Raw genomic sequence first — 14950 nt, 5'->3', positions numbered from 1 at the left:
TGCATGACCATTCTATAGAATATGAGAAATCTGGAGATTGGTAAACATTTCCAAAACCTGCATAAAAATAGATATTTGAACAAGAATAATACCTAATCTGTTTATCACTTCCACCAGTTTATGAATATGAATTCCAGTATGTAAGTGATCAAGGGAAGTCAGCCCCTGACCTAAGAAGGCAAGCTGAGTGTGTTCCTGTCCCCAATTACTCTATCTGTCCTTCTCACCAGACTTTGGCTTATGGAGACATGAACCACGAGTGGATTGGTAATGAATGGCTTCCCAGCCTTGGGTTACCCCAGTATCGCAGCTACTTCATGGAATGCCTGGTGGATGCACGAATGCTTGACCACCTCACCAAGAAAGACCTGCGGATGCATCTGAAAATGGTTGACAGCTTTCATCGGTGAGCTCTTGCATTATTGGAGGCTGAGTGCTGTTATGGACCAGGCCAGAGCCCTCAAAACATGTCAAGAAGATAGCCCAGACCCTAACTTTGCTAGTTATTTTAAGCAGGTGTAGAGTAGATATTCCAGGAGAGAATCAGCTGGTCAAAGCACCTGGAGTGTCGGAGGCTAGGGGAGACCTTAAAGAAGTTTATAAAATCATGAGGGTCATGGATAGGATCAATAGGCAAAGTCGTTTCCCTGGGGTGGGGTTTGCAGTCCAGAACTAGAGGCATAAGTTTAAGGTGAGAGGAGAAAGATATATAAGGGACAACCTTTTCATGCAGAGGCTGGTGCATGTATGGAATGAGCTGCCAGAGGAAGTGGTGGGGGCTGGTACAATTGCAGCATTTAAAACACACCTGGATGGGTATATGAATAGGAAGGGTTTAGAGGGATATGGGGCAAGTCCAGGCAAATGGGACTAGATTTGGTTAGGATATCTGGTCGGCATGGATGAGTTGGACTGAAGAGTCTGTTTCTGTTCTGTACTTTTCTATGTCTCTGTAAATCAATTTATTTACAAGTTTACTGAATAAAACATTAACAACAGAGAACAGAATAACTTAACCTCTCTGAAAATCTAACAGATTATCCCAATTTAACCATGCTGTTCCAATACTTGCAACAATCCCCATAAACACCCCATGGCACAAAAGGTAAAATCAAACACAGGTTCTTACAGGAGAGAAGTCAGAGAGAGAGAGTACCAGCCTGGACCTACTTCTGGGTCTGGCAGCTTTCCCATTACTGCTTTTAAAAAAACAAACCAGAGAAAAGCTGAGCTGGGAGAACTGGCCACTCCCCTTTCATTGCACAAGTTTTTTTAAACTTGAAAGCCTTTTTTCCTGCAGCAGTATCTGTTAGCTCTTATCAAATTGGCACTAAAACCCTTCAACCTCCAGACTTTTTGGAATCTGTGTCATTTACAACCTCTCTGAAAGAAAACACAAGGACTGTAGAGCCTTGTTAAAGGAGCAGCTTCATGGCAGTGAAAATGCATTTGCGAGAAGGAAACATTTTGTCAAGTTAACCGGCAAAACTATAATCACTCAGCGTGTTAAAATGTACAAATGCAAAGAGATTTTAGAAAAAGTATTATTTGTTTTTTCAAAATCTATATCAGTTGCCCTCTTCTGAATAATCATATATAGATATTTCCTCTCCAATCAATCCAACTTATAGTTTTCTACTCCAGTGCTACAGTATGACAGGTACCAGCTTGCAATCAGTAAGTGCTCAGGCTGATATGGAGCCTGCAGATCTGAATTGTAATCCAGGTTCTGTATTGTTCTAGAGCTTTCCATGCATCAGTTAATTACAATTTCACTTTAAGTGAAAAGAGAATGAAAAGACTCTCGTGAAAATTGGTACGGAAATTGTTTCTTTTTAATTATTTTGTAGCTATGATGAAAATCCCTCTGAGGTTTGGTGATTATGAACTCATTCCTGTACATGCCCTGAATTACAGTTGGGGTGGCACAATGGCTCAGTGGTTAGCATGCTGCCTTACAATGCTAGGGACCTGGGTTTGATATCACCCTCAGGCAACTGTGTGTGTGGAGTTTACACATTCTCCCTATGTCTGTGTGTTCTCCCACAGTCTAAGGATGTGGAGGTTAGGTGGATTGACCATGCCAGAGTATCTGTGTAGGCTAGGTGGATTAGCCAAGGGAAATGCAAGGTTACAGGGATTGGGTAGGAAGTTGGGTCTGTGTGGTGGCTCTTCAGAGGGTCAGCGTGGACTTGTTGAGCTGAATAGCCTGCTTCCACTCTATAGGGGTTCTATGATTCTGCAATCGATTTTACAGTCAGCAGGGTGAAGTTAAATATGATTAGATTAGATTCCCTACAGTGTGGAAACAGTGTTCAGGCCCGAAGGGTAACCCACCCAGACCCATTTCCCTCTGACTAATGCACCTAACACTATGGGCAGTTTAGCGTGGCCAATTAACCTGCACGTCTTTGGATTGTGGAAGGAAACCAGAGCACCCAGAGGAAACCAACGCAGACAGGGAGAGAATGTGCAAACTCCACACAGACAGTTGCCCGAGGCTGGAATCGAACCTGGGTCCCTGGTGCTGTGAGACAACAGTGCTAACCACTGAGCCACCGTGCCACCCACGGTCTAGATTGTGAACAAACAAATGATCCAGTAGCCTCTGTAATCTGGTGTTGGATGACACAGTCAATACTAACATAGAAAACATGTTGGTATCAATCCGACATATTTATTAATTAGCAAAGTCCATCTAGGGCAGAGTGGAAAGTACTGGAATTTTGAGGCATGTTGTTGCCTGGCTTACAGTTCCTTTATTAAATTTACCCTCCCTTTACAAGTGCTTCGGCACAATTGTCAAGCAATCATTATTACATTTTATAAATTGAGAAAAAAAAATCTCACTTTTAGCTTCTGTTTTCTAATCCATTTCAATTTAAATGATTTTGTTTCTGATTAATATCAGTTCCCTGATCCACCGTGTTCAGAGTGTAACACACAGTAATAGCAGGTTGCCAGAGCTTGGAATTTAATTTGCCTTTTGTATCACTGCATTTGCAAAATGTATCCTGCCCTTACATCAGCATTATGGCTAAACAGACTATATTCAGTCTAATGTTGGCAGTTCATTATATAAATAGTCAGGGGTATGTTTGAATTTCACAAAAAGCAGGTTTTTAAAAAAAATATTGAAATGTGCATTTTGATGGAAAAAGCCAGCATTTTCCAGTATGAAAGAACTTGCATATATAAGGCATGACCTCAGACTGTTTTGCAGCAATTTATAGTCAAAGAAGACATTTAAAATGTAGTTATTGTTGTGTTGAAATGAGGCATGCAAAATGCGCACAATAAGATCTCTTTTAACAACAATAAGATTAGTTACAAAGTAATTGATTTTAATGGTATTTGAGAACTCAGTACTAGTCAGAGTAACAGGAGAACTCAGCTGTTCTTTACTCTGCATCTGAAAGAGCAAATGGGCTTAATTTTAACACCTCGTTCAACAGACATAATCTTGAACAAGACAATACTGTGTTCAAGTATTGACCCAGACTGCATGGTCAAGCAGGCCTTGAACCCACAACCTTCTCGCTCAAAGGTGAAAATGCTACTCTTGAGCCAAGGATAATACATGATGAAAACTCTAGGGTTCATAAGTAACTTTTCATAAGTTACACTGAATAACGTCTGTCTTGATTCCAGTACTTGTTTACATTACGGCATCATGTGTTTGAAGAGATTGAACTACGACAGGAAGGATCTAGAGCGGAGGCGAGAAGAAAGCCAGCTTGAAATTAAAGGTTGGTTTGAAAGAAATGTTGCTGTTAGTTTCTTGATTAAAAGACAAAATTGAACTTTAAATCCTAGCAACTAAAATGTCAGTTTTATCTTTAGTTTTTACGTTGATGTGAGTAGTTGTGTAATTCTGGGTTTTTTCCTTCGCCATTCTACATTATGACCAGGCCATTGATATTGTACATGGCGATTGATATTGTTCCTCCTGCAAAGTACTCAGGGTGCTGTCAGTGCTTGGTCAGTAGCTCTTACACGTAAAACCCCAGTGAGTCTAACAATTTTCCTGTTTTACCTTTGAGAAAGAGCTGCTCAGGACAGGACCCTAACTCCATTACTCTGGCTGGGGGAGTGATTTCAGACTTGCTTTGGCCTACATGAGAATCTCACTGAAGTGAATCAGTTTGGAGCATAGTGTCACTTTATTCTTTTCTCACTCCCCTTCCACCCCTGATAGTGTTTAAAAGCCAGCGACATTGATTTTAATGGGTTTCTAATATGGAGACATTTCCCTTCAAGTTGAAACTGTTTAACTGCTATGAAGAAAGTTGAACCACAATTAATTGTTAGTTGGTCAAAATATTTTATTAATGATTAAGTTTTTATCAATTTTAAGTTCACTTGATGGGGCCCAGCATTACGTTTACAGTAATTAAAGTGTGTATTTGTAGCTGTCACAAAGTGCGATGTGATAAATGATGTCATATACACACTATCACTGAATGTAGGGATAATATATATGACAGTTGAAATTTGATCTCTGAAATCACAATATTGCATCGTCGAACTGTAATTGATGCTCATTTGGCCAGACAGCTAGTTTGTGCTGCCAACAGCATGGGTTCAGTTCCCATTCTGGCTGAGGTTACTATGAATTAGAATTAGAATCCCTACAATGTGGATACGGGCCCTTCGACCCAACAAGTCCACACCAACCCTTCAAACAGTATGCCACCCAAACCCATTCCCCATTACTCTACATTTACCCCTGACTAATTGACCTAACCTACACATCCCTGAACATCATGGGCAATTTAGCATGACCAAGTCAGCTAACCTGCACATTTTTGGATTGTGGGAAGAAACCAGAGCAGCCGGAGGAAACCCACACAGACGCAGGGAGAATGTGCAAACTCAGCACAGTTGCCCAAGGCTGGAATTGAACCCAGTTCCCTGGGGTTGTGACGCAGCAGTGCTTACCACTGAACTACCGTGAGAAGGAATTTCCTTCTCAACCTCTCCCCTCGTTTAAGGTGAGGTACTCCTCAGGTTAAAACACCACCAGTCATCTTTCTTTTTAATGAGTGAGCAGCCCAATGGTCCAGTAGACTATGGTGAGTCTGTTTTTTTAATTGTTGCTACAATCAGTAAAATTCCATCACTTGTGCAGCAGATCCCCTGAAAGTCAAGTACTTTGGGTGGAATATAGTAAATCTATGGAACTCAGGATATGAGTGGATAGGATTATCATGAATGGTCTGGTAATCTCTTAACTAAGGTTAACAGGTGATTAACAGAGGATTGAGAGTATGCCAACACTCCTTTCTTCTTATGGAGCAGTGCTTTCTTCATAACGTGGCACTAAGTAAAAACATTCGCTTTAGTAAAAGATCCAATATTTTTGTAGCATTAATGACCATGAATTTTAATCAGCTATTTGGTATTGGTCAGTGAGTTCAGTAGCATGTACACTGTTAGAAAATATTAGTAGGTTGAGCAAAGTGATTATTTGTAGTGTTAGTCACCTTAGCTGCTTTTGAGATCAATATGAAACCACAGCTTTCATAGAGGGTAAGTGTTTTACAAAAAGAAGCTAGTCTTTTTCTTATCTCACATAGTAACCTGCAATTTAGTGAGGATTTTTGTTGCTTTGGAACCTGAACCATCTAAGCCTTTGTTAGCTGAGATGTAAGTTATTGCTGTAAGGTGAACTGTTAGATAGAAATACCCACAGCAAGCTTTGATGATTACTCAGAATGCTGACTCACCCACCATAAGTGAAAATTAAACTTTTCTAGCTATGCATGAAGATCTGAAATGATGAGTCTCAATGGGGAGGAAAATGGTTTATTAAAAAAACAAATCTTAAGAGCAGACATTTTATTGAAATATATGTGAAGAAGATTTGTGCTGTCTCTGAGCTCCTATTTACTGATTCAGTAATGCATAAGCTTAACCTATTACATAACTAAAGCCTATTTATACAATCCCAACGTAATTTGAGATGTTAGTATTCTGAACCATTCTCCTCATCTGGCTTTTACGGTTCTCTCCCTGAACCATAGCTTCTAAAGAATGTGTTGAGTTTGTGAATCATTAAGAACTGCCACTGTTATTGCCGACAGTTCTGGCATGCTGAATAAACAGAAGAAGCCTGGAATTTTCTAGAATTGAAATAATTCTACGGTCTGACTTTTTTTGACTGTGATATAATGTTTGATTCGTGCCTAGATGTGTTGGTGTGGACTAACGACCAAGTCATTCACTGGGTGCAGTCTATTGGACTACGGGAGTATGCCAACAACATTGTCGAAAGTGGGGTGCATGGTGCCTTGATCGCACTGGATGAAAATTTTGATTACAACAGTCTAGCTTTATTGTTACAAATACCCACACAAAATACACAAGTAAGCTCCATAATCAATGTCTTTGTTTCTGCCGTGAGTTTGATTTCTAAATAATTAGAAAACTGCTAAAGTTAAAAATAGATCTTAACTATGATTTCTTTTACAGGCAAGACAGGTCTTGGAGCGTGAATTCAACAACCTGTTGGCCTTAGGAACTGAGCGGAAGTTGGATGATGTAAGTATTGGGCATCCATTGATACTTCTATTGAGGAAAATGTAGGGAACATCCTGACCATGTTTAGTTGTTTTAAGTGCTTGCTGTGCATATGCCAGAGGCTGGATTTAGGGAATGAAATCCTTTTCAAATCAGAATGGCTGGGGCTGAACACGATGTTATATAATCTTCCTTATCTCCTTCAACAACTTTGTAACATTTGATACGGTCAACTGTTCCATCTTCTTCTGTTGACAAATGTTTCTTAGCACTGTTTTTGATTTATTCCCCTGACTAGCATTTCTTCTTCAATGACTTATCCATTCCCCTGTCACCCGCTGTTCTGAAACCATTCTGATTTACTCCCAGCAGAACCCCTGAGCCACCATTCCAAGCTACATCTCCCTCAAAGCTATTGACTCAGACTGAGCCCAGTTCTATAATCCCATCACCCAAGCAATCTAGTAGCTCCTTTACAACATCACTCACTGACATCCTTTCTTCAGTCCTATCTTTGTCAACTCTCAAACTGCAACCTACATCGATTGAACCTATCAAATTTCATCCCTCTGTAACATTTCACAATGGCTAATGACTGTGCTTTCCATCATACTGAATCAATTTGAATAAAAGGGATGAATTTAAATAGAGATACGAAATATTTAAAAACTAGGAGCAAGTTGATTCTACTTTAGCTAGGTGGTGAAACCACCATTGGCCGAATGGCCTGTTTTTGAGCTATAATATTCTGTTGCTCCTCTTCATGTTCTGATGTCTTCTTATCTTTGAGTTTGACCTACTTTACTTAGCATCCTTCTCCAGCACATATCTTCCACTTGTCTCTGACACTGACCCTCTGTGCTTCAAATTATTATACCCTTCCCTGAGAAACCCTCTTGCTTATTGTCTTTCTTCTCATCCTGAAGGTTATTTTAAAAAGCTATATCTTCATCCATACTATTGATCGCTTGTCCCATGTTTTGTTGCTGGTCCTGTCATTCACTTCTGATAAAATCTTTTGTTTGGGTCTAGTGTGTGGTCAGAAATTGCAAGCTGTGAGAACGCGGTTAGAAATGAAGATAGTGAATAGCTATAGGATGGTCCCATGAGTTCTGTGTTCGATGCTGCCAAAGGATTGTGGTGAGGTTTTCAATAAGGTCAATTAAAGTTGTTCAAGACTGACTGAACAGCAGTTCAGCAGTCACTTTTAGTCAACAAAAGAGAGTCAGAGAAGGTGACTGCATGTTGGTTGAAGGTAGTCAAAGCAGAACGTTGAGCATCTTATTAAAGAAATTGGCATCTCAACTTTTGTCATCTTTGAACGTAAAAGTGTTACTAATCCCTCACCATACCATCACTTAATTCGGCGGACTGGGATTGTCTCACCTTTATTCAGACTTTACTATATTACTTACCTGATGCCTTTGTAATTTATAATGGTGGCAGTGATGATACCATAGTCAGTGGACCAACTTTTGCTTTTAAACATAGAACAATACTGCACAGGAAGAAGCTCTTCGGACCACTAAGCACATGTTGACCATGATGCCATTCTAAACTAATTCTATTTGCCTGTAAATCATCTGTATCCCTCTGTTCCCTTCCTGATCCTGTGTATTTCCAAATACCTCTTAAACATTGCTATCGTATCTCCTTCTACTACTTCCCCTGGCAATGTGTTCCAGGTATCTACGATTGTCTGTGTTTAAAAAAAAATCTGCCTAACACATCTCCTTTAAATTTTCCATCTCCTCATGTTAAACCTTCTCCTCATAGCTGTGCCCCCTTGTATTTGACATTTCCACCCTGGGAAAAAGATTCTGACTATCCGCCCTATCCATGCCTGTCATAATTTTATACACTTCTATCATATCAGCCCTCAGCCTCTGACACTAGCGAAAACAATGTAAGTTTGTCCAACATCTCCTTATAGCCAATACACTTCAATCCAGGCAGCTTTACGGTATGCCTCTTTTACACCCTCTCTAAAGCGTTGTATAAACTTCACATAGTGCAATGACCAGAACTGCATATAACACTCCAAATATGGCCTAAATAAAGTTTGATGGAATCTGACTTGCCTACTTAGATATTCAATGCCTCAATTGATGATGGCAAGCATGCCGTATGCCTTCTTTTCCACCTTACTTGTGTTGCCGCATTCAGGGAGCTATGGACTTGCACTCCAAGATGCCTCTGTATATCAGTGCTCTGAAGAGACTTGCCTTTCTCTTTTATTCGTTCATGGGATGAGGGAATCACTGGCTAGGCCAACATTTATTGCCCACCCCTAATTGCTGAGAGGTGGGAAGGCACTGTGTCAATCACAGGAATGTACATTAGGTGCAGATAAGATTTTCACCCTTCATTCAGTTTGGGATCCAGCAGCTCAATGGGCAGGACTGAGACTGGAAGTAGTGCCTAGATTCCAGAAGGGCTTATGCCCGAAACGTTGATTCTCCTGCTCCTCGGATGCTGCCTGGCCTGCTGTGTTTTTCCAGCACATTTTTCAACTCTGGTCTCCAGTATCTGCAGTCCTCACTTTCTCCTAGATTCCAGTTCCAGAATCTAGGATCTGAAACATGAGGCTGCAGCAATTATTTGAGAAACATGAGGCTCTTGCAGTGTGGGTAGGTAAGGCCCACACAAGAGGGGATGTGATCCTGATGGAGAGGTTATTATGGGAAAGAGCGCCCATGGGTGGCAGACATTTGGCAGTTGTGCCCAATGTGGAAAGGAGACCTCGAGGTTGAAGCTGATCCCAGTTTCCTCCTGAGGTCTTGTCCACTCTAATTAAATAGTGATAAGCCTGCATGAGGTGGAAGGGCAAGGAGAAAGCCATCCATGGGTTTTTACAGGCGCTTCCACTTGAAACCTGTCCGTGGGGAACTACAGTCTCTGAGGAATATGCAAAGTAAATGCAGACGTTGGAGATGATGTGATAGCTGGGATGGAAAGTTTGAGGGCTGGCCTTTTCAGGAGAGAAGTTGTTTGAAAGAATGGGTGACAGAACCTGAGGAGATGGAACTTGTAGCAATATCATTCAATACAGTGCTGTGGCTAGCTAGTTAGTAAGAGAGCAAGCACTGGGCTTTGTGCACATGATGAGCTTGGAGACATGGGAGAAGATGTGAGAAAAAGTGAAGTGTGAAGCATGGCTGAGGCAACCATTCCTTGTTTGAAGTCCATATTCATTATCAAGTGAAAAAGGAAGAAGCAGTAGGTTTGGGAGTGAGAAAGGAAGAAGCAATGGAGGAATAGGAATGAAGGACAGAAGAAGACTAAGAAACGAAAAGCCTGATGGACATCATGGGTTTTGGAACAGAGTGGCAGCTGAAATATGGACACAATAAATGCTGTTAAAGATTGTATGTCCTAGTCAGAAATGAAAGTCAAGGAGAATGCAACATGAAAGAATCCAAATTTCATGAAATTCTCCAGAATGTGTATATTGTTCTGGCTTCCTAAAAAAAGTGTCTGGAATTTCAGCAATCTGTATTGGTATTGAAGCCTACAAACCACAACATAAACAGTTTAGGTAGAAGCAAAAACAGAAATTGCTGGAAAAACTAAACTGGTCTGGCAGCATATGTGGAGAGAAATCAGAGTTAACATTTCAGGACAAGTGACCCTTCCTCAGATCACTTGACCTAAAGCGTTAATTCTGATTTCTGCCCATAGATGCTGTCACACCTGCTGAGCTTTTCCAGAAATTTATTTTTTGTTTCTGAATTACAGCATCTGCAGTTTTTTTGGTTTTTAGTTCAGATAGAAGCTTTGTTTAAGATCACAGATTAAGCCCACTTTTTTTTATAACTATATTTTTATTGAAACAAGGTTTTGATTTTTTTACAAAATTATAAAATTACTACGAATAGTATAACAATCTTATAATATAACAATTACAAAAAACAAACTACTACTCTACTCCACAAACAGTTTAAAAGAAAAGAAGTTTTAAAATCTACCCATACTACAATAAATAATTAAACAAAATCAACTAAATTAAATTGAATTAACTTACAACACTCAGGGCAACCCCACCAAAGCTCCCATCACCGGAAGCATCAGTTGGCGTACCTGTATTTATTAGGGATTCTTTCTCTCAGGGCCCCCAGCTCACCAGACACAGCCCTTGCAGCTACAAAAAGGCCCTAATCAATATAGCCGACAAATCTGTGTCCATATATTTCAAAAAGGGCTGCCATGTCCTATAAAAAAAGTTCCATTTTCAGGTGCACCATACTTGTAAGGAAGTCTTAGGAGATATGTTCCATAATTAACCTATGCTATCCCAAAATCCTGGGGAGTTTTCCAAAATCCAGCTCATCAGAATGTTCTTTCTCGCACAATATGAGAGAATATTAAACAGTTTCTTCCCAAGTACATCTAAAGAGAACAGATTCGGCAGATCCAAGAGTAGGGACACCAAATCTACCTTGACCTCGGTTCCCAAGACCCCTTCCAAAACACTCGCTATAGTGCCCCAATACCTATGAAGCTTGTGTCATGACCGCAAGCAATGAATAAGAGTGCCTACATCTATTTTACATTTGGGACACATTGGAGATACTCCTCTCTTAAATTTCACAAGCCACTCCGGTGCCAAATAAGAGAACCTTCAGTTGCATAATCTGCGTCCTATTACAAATCAAAATCTTCCTCTAAATATATGGATATTTTTGTATGGTGTAAAAAATCCTCCCATGCCTCTGATGAGATCCCCACCCCAAATTCCTGAGTCCAGATCCCACAAAGCTGCTCAATGTTCTTCGAGACATTACCTGCTTATAAATGGTAGAGGGTTCTGATCAAGAGAGTACCTGTGAACCGAAGTACTCTCCTCTCCACATCAGACTTCTAGGGATAAACCTGTAAATGTAGTCTTTTTCTGTATAAAGTCCCGAATCCGAAAATATTGAAAGAGGTCCCTACTAGACAGTTCATATTTCTGGCTCAGTTGATCGAAAGACATCTTGACCTCCCCCTCTGTTGTCCCATTTCATCCCTCAATCGAAGCAAAACACTCAGAGACAGTGTAGTTTTACCTTTATTTCTTTATTTCAGGTCCTAGAGGGAGTGAGAATGATCGCCCATGTGCACAGGGTCGTGAGTTCACAGTCTTTTCTGGAGCAGCAGTTTATCAATCAATTTATATAGTCATTTTACAGGGAGGAGCATCCAGATAAGGAAACATACATATTAATTGGGTGACCATTACAATTAACGAGTATCAATAGTGAAGATTAAGCCATCTGCTGTTACACAATGAATAACTGGTTTCACATAATGAATACTTTTCACCTTGTTAAACTGACCTCACATACTGAATGCTTGCAATATTGTTAAATAGCTCTACATAATGACTGTTTTTCCACCTTGTTAACCCATTACTCTTGCCTGCAACACCCCATTGTTAAGTGTAAGTTGTTATCTGATCTGAGTCATGCTCAGTTGAACTTCTTGATCCACAAAACTCAGAACTTAACTCTTTCCCTGTTTGCTTATACCCTATACACATTCACACCTCAAATAAGTCTCCCAAACAGGAAACTCCTCTCGATTCCCAGAACCTAAAGCCAGAATTCATCAATCCTGGTCGAAATCCTGACATTCCTACAATGGGAGGAGAAAGGGAAGTTTTAAATAAATTGCTCTCACTTTGTCGCTTCATTCTCCATGCTTTAACCATGTTAAGGACAATCAGGTTTTTGCAATGCTCCATGACAGTCTTTATCTTATCCATAAACAACAAATTAATGAGGGGACATTTTGCCTGGGAGGCCTCGATGTCCAGCCAAATTGACCTCAGGTCCTGGCAAGCACAGTCAGTCACATAGAATAATAGGAAACTTAATTGATATTTCTTAAAATCTGGAAAGTCCACACCCCCCCTCCCCTGTGGAAGTTGCAGTTTAGCAAGCTTAATTAGAGGTTGCCTATGATGCCACATGAAAGAACTGAGCCAACTGTTAAGCCTCCATAGTGCTTGCCTGGGTAACATCAGAGGGAACATTTGCATGGGATATAATAAATGAGGAAGAACATTCATTTTAACCAGAGCTATTCTACCCAACCAAGACATTGGAAGAGCCTCCCAATGCTAAAGGTCCTGTTTTATCTTCTCCAGCAAACTGCAGAATATTAGCTTTGTATAATTGATGGAAGGCCGGAGTAATAAAAATGTCTACATACAGGAAACCTCCCTGTGACCACCTGAAAGGGAATCAGATTCCACCCCCAAGATCGGGTACTCTGATAAGACTCCCCACAAACCTCCACCTTCATAAAATTGATTTTACACCCCGACAAAGAACCAAATAAGTTAATCATTTGTATTAAATGGGGCACAGATATTGTCGGGTTAGTTAGAAAAACAATAATGTTATCTAAATAAAGGGTGATATTATGCCATCCTGACCCCACCTTCAGAGCAACTATATTGGGGTCCCTCCGGATAGCCTCTACCAACGGCTCAATCACTAATGTAAACAGCAACAGTGAAAGGAAGCACCTTTGTCCGCTGCCTCTACCAAAACTAAAATTATACCATTAGTGAGAACTGTTGCCTTAGGGCCACTGTATAATACTGGCACCCATCTGGCAAAGACTCACCAAAGACCAAACCGGTCCAGGACATCAAAGAGATGTGGCCACTCCACCCAGTCAAATGCTTTCTCTGTATCCAAGGCGACTACCAAACCGAAAATCAACTCTTGCTGGCACACCTGGACCATATTCAGTACTCTTCTAATGTTGTTAGAGGACCTGCAACCCTTAATAAAACCTGTCTGGTCTTCCTTTACAATGGAGGACAATACCTCCTCCAACCTCAATGCCAGCATTTTCGACAAAAGTTTGAAATCTACATTTAATAGCAATATGGGCCTGTACGAAGCACAATCCTCCAGAACTTTCCCTCTCTTGAGAATAAGGGAGACATTAGCTTCTCTCAGAGAGATGGGAGGCAGTCTTGACTGTGTGAATAATTGTACATGTCCAACATTGGCCCAGCCAACATGGTTATAAACTCCTTATAAAACTCGCTCTGAAATCCATCTGGGCTGGGCACTTTACCACTCTGGAGCTGCCTCACCGCCTGCTGTATCTCTTGGATTGTCAGAGGGGCATTCAAAAGGGACACCTGCTCCACAGTTACATCTGGGAGGTCCAAAATCTTAAAAAAGAATCCCATCTTTGCCAACCTGTCCTCACAGCCCTCAGAATAGAATTTCCTAAATGCTGCGTTAATCTTTTTGGAATCACAAGCGAGAGTACCAGCACACTCTCTCACGGAGGTGATAGATTGAGGGGGGAGGGGAGGCACTCTTCTTCCTGGTCAGACATGCCAGGTCTACCTGGCTTATCACCATACGCAATTAACTTCTGTTTCGCAAAAGAGATCTCCCTCTTTGCTGTCTGGGTGAGGGCAGAGTTCAGAGCAGCCCTGAGAGCTGTAATTCACTGCAACTTGGTCACAGTCGGCCTATCAAAGTATGTCGTCTTGGCTGCCTTCAGCCGAGCATTGAGCATATGTTGCTGCTCTCCCCTCTGCCATTTCCAGGTCGTCGAGTATGAAATAATCAAACCCCTTGCGTCGGTCTCAGTAGTCTTCCAGAGCACCGACGGGTTCCTGGCCATACCCGAATTAATATCCCAAAAAATTTTAAATTCCTGCGAAAAATACTCAGTAAGCTTACTGCCCTTCAGGAGGAAAGGATCCATGCGCCAATACTGCAAGCCTGTCCCATTGCCTCTGGCTTTAATCGCCAGATACACTGGCGCATGATGAGAAATAGCTATGTTCCCAATTCTACAGGACAGCACCAAATCCACAAAAGCCGGTGGAGCAAAAAACACATCGATCCTAGTGTAGCACTTGTGTGGGTTAGAGAAGAAGGTAAAGACCCTACTCTCAAGTTGAAGATATCTCCATATGTCCATCAGCAACTCTCCCCACTCAGGTCCACCAGTTGTCTGGATTGCAGGATATGCCCGCGAGACCCCTGAGCATCCTATCCACTTTGGGGTCCATAAGATGATTGAAGTCTCCCCCTATAATCGTGTGGAGCGCTCCAAGGGCCACCAACCTGGAAAGTGCATCCGTTAAACATTTGAGGGAGTGTGGCAGGGGGCAACATACATTCAAAATCCTGTACTCATCTCCATGTATTAAAGCTTTGAGGATCACAGACCACCCATATTCGTCCTTAATTTGGTCTAACAGCTAAAACGGGAGATTCTTCTGCATGGGTTCAGCTACTCCTCTGCTTTTAGAATTAAAGGACAAGAAAGCACCCGGCTGAACCCTCTCTGGTGTAACTTTAAATATTCCTTATTGCCTAAATGTGTTTCTTGCAGCATAGCTATATCAACCCTTCCTTTTCTAAGCTGAAAATGTGTTGCTGGAAAAGCGCAGCAGGTCAGG

The 14950-nt window shown here is 41.1% G+C and overlaps 1 protein-coding gene across 5 annotated transcripts in view; it reads left to right on the top strand.

The window, feature by feature from the left end:
* ppfia4 (PTPRF interacting protein alpha 4) overlaps positions 1 to 14950 on the top strand; it is a 699209-nt gene that overhangs the window by 670336 nt on the left and 13923 nt on the right. For all 5 annotated transcript variants that reach the window (XM_043716866.2, XM_043716868.2, XM_087973636.1 and 2 more), the window contains 4 exons: positions 231 to 406; positions 3652 to 3749; positions 6193 to 6368; positions 6475 to 6543. In XM_043716866.2, the coding sequence (XP_043572801.1) occupies positions 231 to 406; positions 3652 to 3749; positions 6193 to 6368; positions 6475 to 6543 (519 nt within the window). The remainder of the gene's footprint in view (positions 1 to 230; positions 407 to 3651; positions 3750 to 6192; positions 6369 to 6474; positions 6544 to 14950) is intronic.

Source organism: Chiloscyllium plagiosum, unplaced genomic scaffold (assembly GCF_037043375.1).
Source record: "Chiloscyllium plagiosum isolate Xiang-an unplaced genomic scaffold, Cpla_swu_hap1 HiC_scaffold_26, whole genome shotgun sequence".
Classification (NCBI taxonomy): Eukaryota; Metazoa; Chordata; class Chondrichthyes; order Orectolobiformes; family Hemiscylliidae; genus Chiloscyllium; species Chiloscyllium plagiosum.
The sequence above is the reverse complement of the archived record's forward strand: the minus strand, read 5'-3'. Positions and strand labels throughout refer to the sequence as shown.